Here is a 16,895-nt window from a genome sequence, read left to right as displayed (position 1 = left end):
CACGGGTCGCCGTGGACCTAAATGTGATATGGACACTTAGACCCTTTTAACAAGGTAAACAATAACAATGCTTGAACGTTCTATTTGGTTCCCAATCTACTTCCTCTGCAAATAGAACGTTCAAGCATTGTTTTTGTTTTTATTGTTGAAAGGGTCTATAGCCAGCTACGCAACAGATATTCCAAATTCAAAGGTTCTACCAAAAAAGGCAAACATGAGTGTGGGTGAGCAAGTAACTGGGATTGAGTTGTATGGGTTGGTGGGTGGTAGAGGAAGTGTAATGAAGGTGTTTGTGTGTGTGCCATGTGACCTTTTTTCAAAAAAATTTCACACAGATCTTTTTCTCGAGGTTACCGTGTACTGTCGGTACTAAACCGAAACTGAACAAAATTGGTTCCACCTAGCTGGAATTGCTGCAGCCAATAGCTAGAGCAGCCAGGCAGTTACATTGCTAGACTTTGGGGGGGCATGTTCACGAGTCCCCATACTCATGAAAAATTGCCAGTATTCTCCTTTAATGCCTTTGAGCACAACCAACTTATTGAAAAGTCAGCCACTGAAATGTCATTGATGAAGGATGTTGATCAATGTACATTTGTTGATCTAAATAATAAAAAATAACAATAATGTAATATAACGAAAGAGAGCAAATGCTCTACTGGAGGAGATAGAGATGATTATGTTAAATCTCACATTGGTGCTTGATACTGTTCCAAAGACTGTGTGTGTGTGTCAGGGAGACCAAGAGACAGACAGAGAAGGGTTTAAAAAGAGGAAGACGTGTATTTCAGTAGGGTCTTGAGGCTCACACAGATTCCACCTGGGCGAACACACACATGACCTTTCACCCCACTCACCCTCCTGTTGGAACATATCTATAGGTCACAAAACTACCAGCAACTGAAAAATAAAAACAATAAAAACAAGCAAAAGAAAAAACAAAACAAAAACAACTGATTGACACTGGAACATTCTCAACCAGTGTAGTTATACTGTAGCTAAAAAGACACATGCTCTCCCTCACTCACACACACACACAAACTGTTCCTCTGTGACATTCTCGCTCGCTCACACTCACACACACACACACACACACACACTGAGGCTACAAACACTGTCATACAAACGGCCAGCTCCTCCACTGACGCATTTTATCTCGAACAAAGTCCAACTCCCCCCTGGCCCTCCTGGAGAGTACGTGTGTGTTAGGTTTCAGAGTTGGAGAGCGCAGAACTGCTGGTAGACGTGTAAGATGTGGGGGTCCAGTTCAGCAGTGAACAGAAGGTGCTCCAAGGTCCCCATGTACTGCTGAATGGTGCCGTGATGCTAGAAACACACATAGGAGAAGAGTAAGAGTCTGACTAATCTAAGGCAAACATGTTCATGTCATTAATGGTGTGTGTGTGTGTGTTTTGACTGGTAAAATTGAAGAAAAACTGGCAAAAGTAAAAAAAAAAAAGTAAGTCTAACTGTAATAGGACATGCGTGTTCATAACAAAAATGTCTATCAACAGCCTACTGTGGGACTGACTTGACATCTATTAACAGCCTACTGTGGAACTAACTTAATCTATTCACAGTCTATTAAAGTCTACGATGACAGTAAATTTCAAATGTGTCCCCGTAAAATACATTTTCTCCAGTCACTGGATCGGCAAGACAAAACCCTAGCGGACATCCTGGTGGTGAGGTATGATTGTGTGTGTTAAGGTATGTGTGTGTTAGGTTCGTAGGAAGGAGGAGGAGGAGTACCATGAGGAAGACCTGCTGCAGTCTCTCGATGCAGATCTTATACCAGCTGGTGTTGAAGTCAATTCCGCCAGTTTCACAGCGAACCAGGTGCTCAGTCAACATCATTATAAACCTCTGTGAGGGTGAGGGGGGGAGAGGGAGAGGGAGAGAGCTGGTGAGTGAGAGCAGCTGTTCCAAAAGTAAGTCTACTCTTGGGTAAATGGTGACCTTTGACCCACCTGGAAGATGACCAGGAAGAGGTTCTTCTGCTCGCTCTGGGCCGCTTCCACCTTCTCCTGCAAACGCTCAATCTGCTCCTCCAGCTGCATGTCCTCGTCCCCACTCAAACGATCCATCTCCTCCTCGTCCCCACTGTCCTTCTGAGAAACACACACACACACACACGTCAGATAAGAAACATCACTACCCTCATACCCCCTCGAACGGTCCAGTTCCACATCCCTGCTGTCCCTCTGAAAAACATACAGGCATGTGGCCTATCCACACACACGCACGTCGGAACAAAAACATCACTACCCTTGTCTCCACCCACCCAGTCAGAACAGAATATGGCTGTAACTTTACTTACAAAGAGGTCCCTCAAGGAGTTTATTTTTACTGTTATGTTAAGGAATTGCGACGCTACGCAGACCTGCGCACATAACACAACAACATGTAGGCAACATGCTTAGGGAACACCATAAACTCTGCATAGATTCAATGTAAAACCATTTGCTAGGATCAATTAATAAGCATAGTGGTGAGACACGAAAGATAAAGAATTAGAGTGTACATATGTTAGTAAATGGACTATGGCAGACTTGCAACAATACAACATGGCCCCCATCAGGTCTGGAAAACTGCATTCACGGTACTTCACCCAAGAAAATGTTTTCCGAATTTTAGTATCAGCTTGGTACCAAGTATCGGTTCTCATGACGTCCCCAACACGAACACGTAGACACCATTTGTTTAGCTGAAATCCACATGCCTTATAGTCATCCTTACTGTATCGCTCGAACACACACACACACCTTTTTGTGTTGTTGTTTCTCCAGCTTGTCTTTGGCCTCCTCCAGCTCCTTCTGGACCTTCTGCACATGCTTATTCATCTTCCTCAGAGTCGAATGGAGGATTTCCCACATGTAGAACCTAAACGCGCACACGCACACACACACACACACACACACACGTGTCAGGCTTCTCACGTGGGAGCTCAGAGGCCCTGACTTGGCCACCTCCAGGCTAATGCTGATGACATCTGTGAGCGCCTCACCGTGTGAAGTCATGTGCCATGTCCTGAGAGAAGACCCAGTTGGCGACGGCAGCGCAGTCCACAATCTGAGTACGCACCATCTTATCCACCAGCACCGCTATCATCTGAGAGAGGAGTAGGGAGGGAGGGAGTGAGTGCGAGTGCGAGTGTGTGTGTGTGTGTGTGTGTGAGAAATTGACTGAGCATGTGTTGCCTTATTCATGCCCTACCTGTGGGTGGTTCTTCCACACCTGGTAGACCACTTTGAGAATGTGAAGTTTCCCCTCATCACAATCCGAAATAGCCTTCAGAACTTCATGGAACCTAACACACACACACACAAATCATACTCCTCTTCGACACAAATGGACAGGCTTGTTATATGTTTTTGTGTGTGTGTGTGTGTGTGTGTGTGTGTGTGTGTGTGTGTGTGGACGCTCACTTGGAAAGTGCTCTGAAGGGGAGTGAGTGTGCGTGTGTGTCCGCCCACTGAGGGAGGGGGAACAGCAGTGTTTCCCATACATGGACTTATTTGTGGCAGCCCATCACAATATCAACATTGACCACCACAAAATGATTTTCCAGGTTGTACTAAATTGTGCTTAAATCTGGTTAGCATCATAACCACGCTGTGCTAATTTATTAAAAACTGTTGTATTCAAGTTAATTCTGCAAACCAACCACTACAAATGGAATTCAATTCTCTGGGAAACACTGAACAGGGTCTGTTGTACCCGGACCCCAGGAAATTGTGTCAACTAGACAATTAGCTTATGATGAAATAGTATGCATTAGTGAGAGCTCTTGTGTGTTAAAGGTATGTGTGTGGCACAGCGGGCTTGTGTGTGTGTGTGTGTGTGTGTGTGTGTGTGTGTGTGTGTGTGTGTGTGTGTGTATATATATATACACACTCACTTGGCGAGTGCACTGAAGGAGTGGCTGAAGGACTTGGCTGCGAGGTGGAGAAGCGTCTGCAGGAACACCTCAATCTTCAGGGGGTTGAAGCTCTCGCCCTCATCTACACACACACACTTTACAGTTATACGAGTGCAGCTGTGGCTCTACAGCAGCCTGTAACGCTGATCATGAATGCACCTGGGACCTGCACAAGAGCTACCTATTAATGCACTGTGTGTGTGTGTGTGTGTGTGTGTGTGTGTCTAAGTTACCGTCATCATCCTCCTGGTTGGGGTTAGGCACATCTCTCAGGACGGCGATGATTTCCTCATTGGTTGCCCTATTCTTGATGGCGTTGCCAACAGAGATCGATACAGCGTATCCAGGCAACGAACCTGTGGGGACAGAGAATTAACAGGGTGGGTGTGTGTGTGCGCGCAAGTGAAATGGCTCAATCTCTATGTCCCCATAAGGTCTAAACGCGGAACCCTTAAAGACTAAAAACGGACATCCGTTGACAAGTGATTGCGTTTGAGAAGCTGTAAAGGTTCAAAATGCTAATAACAGGACTGGGACAGCACCAGTGACATTGTTCAATTTTACGTCACAACACTATGAATTATGGGTAATTCCCTTGGGTAAAGTCTACATAAATGCTGATGCAGAGAAAGGGCAGAGAAAGGGTGCGAGCACTTCAGAATCACACAGCGGGACAGCCCCAAGCACTCATGAATTTAGTAGGAACGTGCATGAAAGTCTGTGAAGGGGTACACTGAGATTCAGCCGAGTGAGTGAGTAAGTGACAGAGAGCGAGAGAGTTGATTGAGTGAGAGAGTGAGAGTTGAGAGTGACAGTGTGAGAAAGTGTGAGAGTGGGAGAAAGTATGAGTTGATAGAGTGAGAGTTGATAGAATTCTTGAATTTCCCCTTGGTGATCAATAAAGTATCTATCTATCTGTCGTGAGAGAGTGAAAGAGTTGATGGAGTGAGAGAAAGTATGAGAGTTGATAGAGTGAGAGAGCGTAAGAGAAAGTATGAGAGTTGATAGAGTGAGAGAGAGCGTAAGACTCACTGCTGGTGTCCTCTCCATATTTGTACTGGAAAAGAGGATCAGCTGGAATTAGAGCAGAGAAACTGGGGGGGACGATGTCCACGATCCGCTGGTGGTACGACAGCCTACAATCACACACACACACACACACACACTACATTAGATACCAAATGACACATACCAGTACTCCACAGAGAGCTACGCCAAAACATACATGAATGTGTATGCAGAGGTGCCTCAAACGTGTAAACGTACGTGTGTGCGTGTGTGTGAATTCAGTACCTACCTCATGCACTTCTCAAGCACCTCTTTCACAAACTTGGGTTTGGGCTTCTCAATGTCCACAGTCAAGCAATCCGCCCTGAGAACACACACACACACTTTTTTTTTTAAGAATGGCATTACCGTTTCTACAATGAGAATCTACTGACATTGGGCATGCATATACATGCGCCCTCTCTCACACACTCTTACCAATCATCCCAACTCCAACGGAACTGGAAGTTACTCAGATGGTGTGCGAACCAGTTGATCAACCTGTGAGGACACACAGAGTTAGAGTCTCTGTCTGTGTCTGTCTGTCTGTGTCTGTCTGTGTCTGTCTGTGTCTGTCTGTGTCTGTCTGTGTCTGTCTGTGTCTGTCTGTGTCTGTCTGTGTCTGTCTGTGTCCGTCTGTGTCCGTCTGTGTCCGTCTGTGTCCGTCTGTGTCCGTCTGTGTCCGTCTGTGTCTGTCTGTGTCCGTCTGTGTCTGTCTGTGTCTGTCTGTCACACTCACCGGTCGATGCAGGTGGTGTGCATGGTGTCCAGTCTCATGTAGAGCATCTCTGTGGCTTGGGCCAGCTACAAACTCACTTCAGGAAACACACTCCTCACTGATGAGCACATGTAGGTGATTGTGTGGGTGTGTGTGTGTGTGGGAAGGGGGCAGGGGGGGCTGTATCCACGATATTCGTGAGCCAACAATGGAAGTCGCCTTGAAACTTCGTATTAAAAGGAAGCAGCAGTGAAAAATGGCAGTCACACCTTTGTTCAGGCATCGACAACATAGTGTATGAAGTCTAGGCAACAAGTTAAGGTGCTGCATGTACTTAATAGCTAATCCAAAGTTCTGGCTACTTGTCATCCTTAAGTACTGTAAATAATAAATACTTTAAGACGTTTACTTAAATGGTATGCTTATAGATGACATTTACTTAAAACATCTGCTCTTATTATATAGAATATCCATATTGAGTGTCGAATTGTCAACATTGCAAAATTAATATAAGTTTAAGAATATTCGGCCTGCTGAGTCTGTTGAGACTACACCAAGTAATTATGTAAACAGAGTGGACTGAAAATGAAAACCAGACAGAAATAAGGTTTTGCGAATAACGTGAATATCAGAGCAAGAAAAAAATAAATAAAAAGCAAGCAAGAGAAAGTTTCTGTATGTGTGTGAGAAGGATACGACTTGAGGGAGTGATCCAGGCTGCAGCTTGCAGAGCTCGATGAGCAGAGCTGTGTACATCACCTCTATGTGTGGGGGGGCCGGCAGCTGGAACAGCTCTCCGAAGATCACCTGAACACACACAATTCAGAATGGAGACAACCGCTTAATGACTACACCTGAATGGTGATTGGTTTCTGAGTGAGTTTGTGAGTGAGGGATGCTACGGTACTTTATTTCAATGGTTCCCAAAGTAGGGGTCAGGACCCCACCCGGGTCGAGAGATGATTTTCCGAAAAAAAAAAAGAAAAAGAAAAAAAAAGTTGAAACTATTAGAAATAGTGCAGTTTTGTATACTTATAATAATAGTATTGAAAAAATTATATTGTCATTATTAAATTATAAGTAATATTATGATTGTTAGATTGTTTTTTTCTTTTGTGGTATTGTGCTTGTGCTTCAGTAGGCCTAAGTGCGCGAGTCCTGGGATAGTGTGTGTGAGTCACTGGCAGCGTCATTTTGGGGGTCGTGGGCAAGAAAGTTTGGGAACCCCTGCATCACTGAACCGAATTGTATGCCCGCTACAGTTAAATGCAGACGTGAAGCACAGAAGCACAGTAGTACAGTAGTGCTGTAGTACTACGTAGTACACCCGTCAGTTTCCCAAACGTGCTATTGTGCTGCAGACTGCACTCATGTACTTCATTCACAGAACGTCTGGAGCCCACAGACATCTACCCACAGCCTGTTCACCCTTACCATGCAAACAGAACCACGGCAAACTTCAAACCAGTATAAGAGAACTCTTCAAAATAATGTCACTACGACAGCAAAGGTAAGAAAACCATAAACAACCGAAGAACAATCTGCAAGTGTTGCTTATCTACTGCTGTCTACTTGAGTGGAAACGTTTGCATCATGATGTCTCACATGCTGCCAGCTCTATTCATTACATGTGCAGCAGGGAGATTCCACTTCATAGAGAAACTAAAATGTCTCAGTGCACTTTTCCAACAACAATTTGAGGCAAGACCTCCAGAGGAAGTAAAAGCTGCCCCATTGCAGTACAAACTGTAGGAACCAGAGGTGCGTTCAAATCAGCATAGGCGAACGTTTGCAAACAGGTCTCTGTTTGCCTTGAATTTTTGGAGAACGTTTGCGAACAATCACAAACTGTCTGAGGAGGCAGTTCTCCACAAACACATAGTGGAGCTGGTGAACTAGGCGAAGTGTTACCGTGACAATGGAATGTTTACACCAAATAGTTCAAATTTAACTGTTCAGAGAAAACATCTTATCCATGAGCGTTCACCACCGTTTACCAAATTTGAATGCACCTTAAGTCTAATCACTCACACACCATTTTCTGATTGGATTTGTTTTGTCTATTGGCAAAATAAATAACTGATTAAATTCCCCATTTGAAAATTGTTTTGGTTTTATTTTCAAATAAATATTAAGATATTGAAACTGCACTAACTGTGGCCCAAAAACCTTGATGCATACTGAACTGTGAGCACACCATCATTGCATCCCTAGTGTGTGTGTATGTGTGTGCGTTTTAACTCACCTCAACTATGTGGTAGTTCAGTGGGATCTTGTTCTTGCCTGGGTAGCTGAGTAGCTGGGCAGCGCTGCAAAGAGCAGAGGTCAAAGGTTAGAGTTCAGAGAACAGGAAGCATCACAGGTGATGATGAGGAGTGTGTGATGAATGAGGCAGATGAAGGTGAAGTGAGGGGGACAGTTTATAATTATAACACTACAGGCAATCAGTACTATACTTACTAGTGTAATACTAAGTGCTCTTATTAGTACAATAAATACTATACTTATTACTATTATACTACATATAAGTACACATCACGTCACTTAGAGCTTTGCAAGTACGGATGAACAGGATGATGAGGGCTCACCAGGTCTTCCTCTCCCTCCAGTGAGACTTGATGATACAGTGCAGATTCTCCTCAATCACAAAGCGCTCCACCGAATGACTGCCAGGCATCACAGGACCCTACACAAACACACACACACACACAATTACAAAAATACTGTATACATATTGTTTTGGTCAAAGTGTGACGAGATGTTTGCAGAAGCTAAAACAATCTCATAAAATGGTTGTTGAGGGAGAGTAATGGAGAAATCAGTATCTTCTCAATGGTATTCAGCATACTTCTAATGGCAAGTGTTCACCTCAGGAAGACGACGCAGGGCATGGGGTAGCTGACGTCGGGTATATGTGTGTGTCTGTGTGTGTGTGTGTGTGGTCCCCTCGGGGGCTTCAGTGTAGTTGGACATGCAAAAGACAATGCAGGATATTGGGTAGCTGATGTCTGGAGAGTGTGTGTGTGTGTGTTTGCTTACCTCGGGGGCGTCAGTGTAGTCGAACATGCGAAAGACGACGCGGGGCATGGGGTAGCTGGCGTCGGGGGTGTGAGCGGGTGGGGTGAAGGGGGGCAGGTTGTGCTGCAGGGCCTCACACAGCACGCTGTCGAAGGCCACGTACGGACGCATGATGTGCCGCTCCTGCCACCGGTCCTTCTTCAGCTTCTGGACCTGAGCGCAGAGACACTCCAGGTACTACAAGAGAGGAGGGGGAGAGGTCACACACACTACAATGTCAATATGAGCAACTCTATGTGTAATAAACACACACATACACAAACACACCTACCTCTTCCTGTGGATGTGGTTTGTCTGCACCCCACACCTGCAGCATGGGCACATGAATCTTCTGCCTCTTCCTGAGCAGGAAACAAGTATTAGCCAGTCAATCACAGATCAGCACATAGCCAAGCCCATCACCGGTCAGCCAGTGCCAGAGAACCATCATGCCATTTACAATTTGACAGCAAGACCGACCCATCCCGCACAGGCTTAGCAGGAATACAGTCTCAAGGGGCCTGTACTACGAAGCGGGGTTACTGGCCTATCTGGGTAACTTCGAGAGTAACTTGATCACGTGTGGCGTAACTTCCCGATTAACCCGTACTACGAAAGGTGGATAGGTTTTAACCGAGGTATGCTGCCATGGCAATTTACGCTGCATCTCAAACCTGCTCCGACCAGGTTATGTTCTTGGTTAACCCGAAGGTTTCCGTTAACCACACCCTTTATAAGTACCACCCCTCCACTAACAATTTCTCCCGAGACATGTCGGCGGTACCTGGATGATCCATCGACATTGGGCGCAAATCGTGAGGGACTCTCTTCGCCAGGGCGAGGGTTTTAGAGACCGCCAGAAAAATATATATAGCTTACCGGACGATATTCTCTATGAAGATATATATTGTCAGCCAAGGGAATTCGTTATCTTTGTCAGATGATCTAGGAAGACGTCTCATAGCAATGCCCGTACGTGGACATTCATGTATTCCATCGGTGATGCAAGAATACTTTATGTCCAAAAATAAATCGGACATAGGCCTACAGTATGCTGAAAATCTGAGCAAGAATAGCCTAAAATAAATCGGACATAGCCTACAGTAGGCCTAATCAATTAAAATCACAATTTTAACAAACTTGTTGAATTGAATGTCATATTACTGTACCCTGCACATAAAGGCTACACATTTCCACAGCACCAGAATCCGACCGAATGCCTCCCTCAACCCCCTCCATAATCGGCCTTCCACTATTATTTGCGATGGCCAACTCTTCTGCTACTGTAAAACACGCTGGTGCCTTTCCTCCTACAGTAGTGTTCAGACACCTTTTTCTTGTTAGCTGTAAAACAGAGGCCAAGTGAAGGCTATAAGCTAGGCCTACATGTTTTCATAATTAAGAAATATTAATGCAAGCTATAACTATATAAACCTACTATTCTGAATAATGTTTTTGTGTTTCATTTTCACCTGCTGCCATGTGCGTTTGGCAATGGTGTTGCATCTGAAATGTTCACAGGATTAGGCATACACTAAATCAGTCAATGGGGGCTACTTAAACATTCAATTATCCTTATTACTGTAATCTATATGCCCACTTCTGAATTGGGTTGCATCTGTAGGCCTTTCTATGAACTCAAAGTAGGCTATTTAATTATTTCAACTAATTTCAGACTTTCCGCAAGCTACTAATCCTCCTTAACACATATTTGAAGAACATGTGGGAATAAAAACTTTACTTTTAGGCCTTTAGGCTACCCGATCTGCAATACGTTGCCAACAGCCTTGCTTTGTTCACTGCCGTCGTATTTAATTTTTGTCGTAGAGTGGGTTTTAATTCCTCATAACTTGTCATAATAATTCATCCGTAAAATAAGGTGATCGTGTCATCATTGAAAGTGGTGACTTGCGCATAACCCCCCTTTTATGTGAAGCAAGACAAACTCAATTAGGTTAACCCCGGCTCAACAAATCAACACCACTGATTAACACCACTTAAGATAACCAGGTTTTGTCAACCCCGGTTTAACAAAGTAACCCTGGGTTACATCTGGGTAGGTTAAGCTCCCTTCGTAGTACAGGCCCAAGGTCTGTGAGTGTTTACATCGAGATTGGTCCAAGGCCACTGACTCACTTGAGGTAGGCCTCGGTCTGGTTAAGGGATAGACTCACTTGAGCCTCGATCTGGTTTAGGGGGATATAGACTCACTTGAGATAGGCCTCGATTTGGTTAAGGGATAGACTCACTTGAGCCTCGATCTGGTTTAGGGGGATATAGACTCACTTGAGATAGGCCTCGATTTGGTTAAGGGATAGACTCACTTGAGCCTCGATCTGGTTTAGGGGGATATAGACTCACTTGAGATAGGCCTCGATTTGGTTGAGCAGGCGGTCCATCTCCACGTCTTTCTTTTCATACAGCTCCTTCCCCACCCAAGGTAAACATGACAGCACCACATACACAAACCAGTCACTGCGCACCTGCAACACACACACACAAATCAGTCACATCATGCATCAGTACACCCACAGGGTAGATAATGGCTCTTGCACATCCAGTCACTGCACACTTCAGGGTTTCCCGCAGCACTTTGCAGTCACACATGCAGAACGCATTAAAAAAATAATAAGAAACGTGCCATGAATCGAAAAATAATCCGTTTTTATAATCTTTACATATGTGATATGCCTCCGAATCAGAGCTAGTGAACGGAGCTGAGTGGTGCAAATATCCCGCTCCTCCCCCTTAAGAATCAGTCAAATCGCGAACAGACACAGCTCCGTTTAATTGTCAGGTGTGATGAAATGAGTTCATGTTCCACTTTTATGTCATAAACGTTGCAGGCCTATGGAAAGATTTTGTGGTAGGATTGTCCAATGGTCAAGTTGTTGCTTCAATTTGTGTTTTAATTTATGCGAAATTAAATTTAATTTATGCTGGGTTCATCAGTTTTGCGCAAGTTTAAAATGTTAAAAACGACTGCGTAATTGGTCATTTTCGTTCTATAAGTTCCACTTTTCATGTCATGAATGTAACATGCCTATGATAAGGCTTTGCAGTTGTCCAATATTGTCAATCTATTGTCTCAATTGTGTTTCATGTGACGCGCACATGCATCGTTTTGCTCCAGTTGAAAGTTTCAGCGTAATTTGTCAGCTGTTTAATAAATTCCTTGTTTATGTCATAAATATAGCATGCCTATGATTAATGCTTGTATGGTGTATCTAATCTAGGCCTCTCTTATGTTCAATCAAATTCGCTTTGCCCACCCGCCTTTGCCCACATTTCTGGCTACGCTACTGTTAGAAAGGAAACTGATACAAGCGTACTATTCCTACAAAACAACTAGATACTACTAACAATGTAGAGCAAGAATAACCATGTGGCGACACCGTTTCAGTGAGTAAAGATTCATTTTCAAATCTAAGAGGACACATCGCAGAAACATGAGTGTGTGCTATGAGCAAAGAAAAACGTGAGCAATTTGAATATGCTTCATATCAAGTAGAAGGCTAAAATTAAAGTTGGATGCTAAGCCTGTATTCTTTAGCCAACTAATCCCACTGATCCCTTGAATTTTATGCTTATGTGTATTAACGTTGCCAAGCGTTTGTTGTTGCACATCGGTGGTGCACCATCTTTTAAAATAAATGTTCTGAGTGAAATATATTGCCGTTGCTCTTAGTTCTTTGGGATTTAAGTTTTCTGTTGAAGGTGACAATTCGGCTTGTAGATTATTTCTCCCTCTTTTAAATTGGAGGGAGCATAGAGTGATTTCACTGCAGTGGGATGATTTTCAAGTGGAGCAGGGAGCAAAATTGAGCGGAGCGACCTGACACGAATTTGAGCGAAGGAGCGGCCGAGTAAACAGCCACCCACGCCTAGCAGTGTTGACTTGCACGTCTTTTTAAGATGGTGACCGTAAACGAAGGAAAGCTCTCTAATCGGACGCGCAAGACTGACAAATCACATCCCACCAGCGTATGCTTTCTAAATTTTGTAGCCAACTCCATTCCCATCAAGGAACTTAGGCTACATGGCCAATATCTTTGAAATTTAACGGTCTTGGTTTTATTAGGAAGACATGAATTCTGGGTGGGTTTGGGCATGCCTCAGACTCGTGGTGTGAGCGGTATCAGAGCGGAACAGAGCGGCCGCTCCGGCCTCTAAATTAAAAAGCGCTCCACTCTCAAATCCCATCCATATTACACAAAACTACAAAATAATCTAAACTTTATTCACTCTCGGTGTATAGATCAGGACAGACTTGCGGAACAGGGCAACAGTCTGACAGCCTGCATGAAGATGGGCATTAATGGTCCAATAATTAAACAGTGCAATTACAATGGGCCCTTGAAATGTTCTTTTTAAAGCCAAGGAGGATGGCTTGTAGTGACTGATCACATTTGCACATTTTGTTGTTTTGCACTTGTTCTATAGTTTGTAATAGTCTTTGTTAAAATTGCAAATATTTTGAAATAGTTGTATTCTGATGTGTAGTTTGTAGTGTTTAAATAAATATTTATTATAATAAATAATTGTTAAATATAGTCTGTAGTGAATCGCACAAACATGACGCCAGCACCCACACCCCCACCGGTTGGACCGACACCATAACACCCCCCCACCCCGGTCGGACGACCTACCACCTTGACTAACAAATTCCCTGCAGGAAACCCTGCACTTTCAACACACACACACACACACACACACCTTACCTGGGGTATGTCCTCTTCTTGAGTGACACTCACAAAGTTTTCAAACATGGCCACCATGGAGGGAGCAGCAATGACATGACAATTCACCAGGTCAGCCAAGAACCGCACCTGGCACACACAAAAACAGTTACTTAATCGAGCAATATACACCAAGAGGCTGTAGGTTTCAGTCATTCAAACGGTTACTACATACACCTGGCAGAATTTCATAAAATAATGGCACAATAACAAGAAATGTAATAAATTATTCATAGAAAATCGTTCTTCATCCAAGAAATATATTTCTTCTATCAGAATGATTGCCAAGCAATGCCAAGACGCAGCAACTCGAACTTTTGTATCAATTTGTGGTGGCGCAGTAGTATAGAACGAAATGTGGTCAACATGAAGGGTTGCACTTTTAGTTTTAGAAGGGTTTCTGAGCTAGTAGACTTCACCCACTGTTACTTGAGAATCACTGAGCTGGCAGGTCCACCCCTCTCTCTCACATACATATATACATACACAAAACACAACTACCAGACACAGATACAGTATATATACAGGTTTCTGTACTAGCAGATCTCTCCCTCACACACACACACACACACACACACAGTTAGCTGTGGGTCTTAGAGATGGCAAATTTCTCACACACCAGGTAGGCAGCCTCGTCGTACAGGTTGGCCTTAAGAGTCTCTTTGAGCTGGCGGATCATGGCCTCCACAAACTCTCCTCCAAAGTTGTAGTTCCGCGCATTCAGTAGTCCAACCAGAGTGCTGTAGACAGTCAGCTTCTCAGGGAGCAGACGAGCCCTACACACACACACAAACACGTCATCACCAATACACAGCCTTTTAAAGTGTGGTGAACTCAGTATGCAAGTGAGAAATGTCTACTAACAGACATAATAGAACATTTAAAGAACACACATCAGAGGAAGCAGCTGATGTGCAGCAGCCGTCTACTCATTTGCCCCTGACTTGGTAATTTTAAACTTCGAAGGTTACCACAGACACACTCATTTGACAAGGGTGGCTGTTGAGGAGAGAGATGTGGGGTTGTCAAGGTAACAAGAGTGTCTTACACGGCACAGAGGATGCGCAGGATCTTGCTCTTATAGTTGGGGAGGTCCGCCTCCAGCACCCCGGCCAGTCCTTCCAGATTGCTCTCCAGGGACGAGGTGCTCTACACACAGAAAAATCAGGGGGTGGGGGATTCAGTAAAGTAACTCACAGTTTAACTTCACGTGTTGAAGATGTAGCTCATCACTGGTTTTGATGAGGTGTGTGGCATTTGAAGGCTGACAGCATGAGAGTATGGCATCAAAAGAGCAGGGGATTGGGCGTGTGTGAGTGTGCTCACAGTGAATGAAAAAGGTGGTGTGTGTGTGTTTCTTATCTAGCACTCTGCACATGCAAGTGTGTGTACCTTCTCTCCCACTCTGCAGATGAGCGACTCCAGACGGTCTTCGATCTCGATGGGCTCGGAGGTTCGCCTCCTCTTATGAGGCTGTGCACCTGGAACACAGACACAAAACACACACCATCAGAACTATAACTATAATTCAAGGAACTGTTGGAAAAAAGACGAGTTGAGGCTACGGGCTGTTACTCAAGCAGATGAATTACCACCTACAGTGCTCTGATGCTGATGGCTGATTTCGGGAGATTGCATTAGAAGTGCACAGATGCTCATGCTTCTAAAATCATAAAGATCCGACCCTGGCAGACCCTTGCGCCCTCACCGACAGGCAAAGTATTATTTCTGCTTGGCCATTATAGTAGCTGGCCTGTGGTGTATATATATATATATATATATATATATATATATATATATATATATATATAAGTAGGCATCGGTTTAAATCCTCCCTTGGCGCTAGATGGCCTGTCTGCATTTGTGTGCGTGTTCTTGCTCACCAGTAAGCCATGAACAAAAAATGTAAGTGACAATTACGCAACACAAGGTAAGCACGCCTTGTACATCACACAACATCGCTGTGGCATTCCAGTTTCATCTCAGGCTTGCAGGCCTATAACTGAGAATTCCACGGCGTTTCCCCTTGACATACGCCTTCGATGTCATCTAGACACAAGATAGGAAATCAGACAAATAGACTGCATGTGTGCGCCAGTTCAGCCTCCGAGTGTGAGCACTGCAGTGTCCTAGCAGCTCTGATTAAACAATTGTTCAACTGGTGTATTTCACAAACCACACGGCCATATTAAAAACAATGTGATGGAAATGTGTGAACTACCAAGTTAACAAGCTTACGCAGCCAACTAGCTAAACAACCCATCACTAGCTAGCTAGCTAGCTATGAGCTGTGCGCTTAACGAGTCCGTTAGCAGCGCATTCTACTGATAACGTTAGCGTATCCAACAGTTTCCACAAGTGTAAACCAATATTCCCAAAAATAACTATACTAACGGGTGACAAATTCAAAGAATAAACATCTGCTAACTAAATATTTAGCCGAGTGGTCGGCTGTGTAATTCTAGCTAAAATACAATCACAGTTTTGCTCATGGAGGAATGGCACGCTCACTGCTCAAACGCAGGCTAACATTATTGCTTTTTCGCTAACGTTACCCATCGCTTACCTTCATTTTCGTCGCTATGTCGTCTCCTCGACATTTTACTGAATTAGATCGAATAATTCCAGACTCCCGAAGATGGCTGATAGGCTGTTGAATGGCAAATTAATTTATTTATCGAAGGTAAAGCAAACAAAACTCAGGCTAACGTTTGAATGGACAGGACAGATGCTACTGCGGCTAAAAAATAAAAGCGGTCAGATTCAAGTCAACTGCTTCCGGTTAAATATTCCTTTCACCCGGAAATACATGGAGAACATAGGCTTTTTCCAGAGAATGTTTAATAAGATCAGAGAATGTCTAATAGGAAGTAGACGGGCTCTGATAAGATGGGCTCTGCTTTTTCTGCAGAGACGTTTTAATCATGGTTAAGAAGCACGCCTGACGGATTATTTTACCATATTTATTACATTTAGTTCTGATTCTACTAATTCTACATTCATGTGGCAGACTCGTTTATCCAAAGTGACTTACAGCAATAGAATAATATTTAGGCCTAAGCCATTTATTTGAGCATTTTAACATTTAAGCTAGGCTAGAGCTAGGCTACTGTTACAGCATAACATTTAAGTTACAGTGCAGAGGAATTACCAGTGGAGGATAACATATTAGGAGTGCCCACATATTAAGTAGGCTAGTCAAAGTCATAGACTGTAAAAGGAGGAATGGTAGGAGGGAGAGAGAAAAGTGGAGAGGGAGGAGGGAGATGAAGGAAGAGAGGGAAGAGTGTGGTAAGTGTTGTGTGTGTGAGGTTGCCAGAAGCTCTAGGGGAGGAGGTAGGCTATTCTTGGAGAAGATAGAGACGCCCCTGCTCTGTATGGACTTGGCAGATCGTCCCACCATCGGGGACCA

The 16,895-nt window shown here is 44.0% G+C and overlaps 1 protein-coding gene across 2 annotated transcripts; it reads right to left on the bottom strand.

Annotated features, from left to right (window-relative positions):
* Positions 1–763: 763 nt before the first annotated feature.
* Positions 764–16,303, bottom strand: LOC125307671 (nuclear cap-binding protein subunit 1). Of its 2 annotated transcripts, XM_048263732.1 has the most exons (23): positions 16,050–16,303; positions 14,876–14,964; positions 14,532–14,632; positions 14,103–14,259; positions 13,466–13,573; positions 11,106–11,227; positions 9,037–9,106; positions 8,727–8,942; positions 8,276–8,373; positions 7,933–7,996; positions 6,384–6,494; positions 5,709–5,773; positions 5,408–5,470; positions 5,220–5,294; positions 4,955–5,058; positions 4,156–4,278; positions 3,902–4,004; positions 3,217–3,310; positions 3,008–3,111; positions 2,766–2,883; positions 1,971–2,111; positions 1,753–1,866; positions 764–1,326 (listed from the first exon to the last, which is right to left on the bottom strand). In XM_048263732.1, exons 1-23 carry the CDS (start codon positions 16,081–16,083, stop codon positions 1,213–1,215), a joined length of 2,388 nt encoding a protein of 795 aa, XP_048119689.1. In that variant the 5' UTR covers positions 16,084–16,303; the 3' UTR covers positions 764–1,212. The 2 variants fall into 2 exon arrangements, with proteins under 2 accessions (XP_048119689.1, XP_048119690.1); XM_048263733.1 differs by lacking the exons at positions 11,106–11,227; positions 13,466–13,573; positions 14,103–14,259; ... (1 more) ...; positions 14,876–14,964; positions 16,050–16,303 and adding an exon at positions 10,956–10,972.
* Between the last annotated feature and the right edge of the window lie 592 nt (positions 16,304–16,895).

This window comes from Alosa alosa, chromosome 14 (assembly GCF_017589495.1).
Source record: "Alosa alosa isolate M-15738 ecotype Scorff River chromosome 14, AALO_Geno_1.1, whole genome shotgun sequence".
NCBI classification, from domain to species: Eukaryota; Metazoa; Chordata; class Actinopteri; order Clupeiformes; family Clupeidae; genus Alosa; species Alosa alosa.
This window is presented reverse-complemented; position numbering and strand designations above follow the sequence as displayed.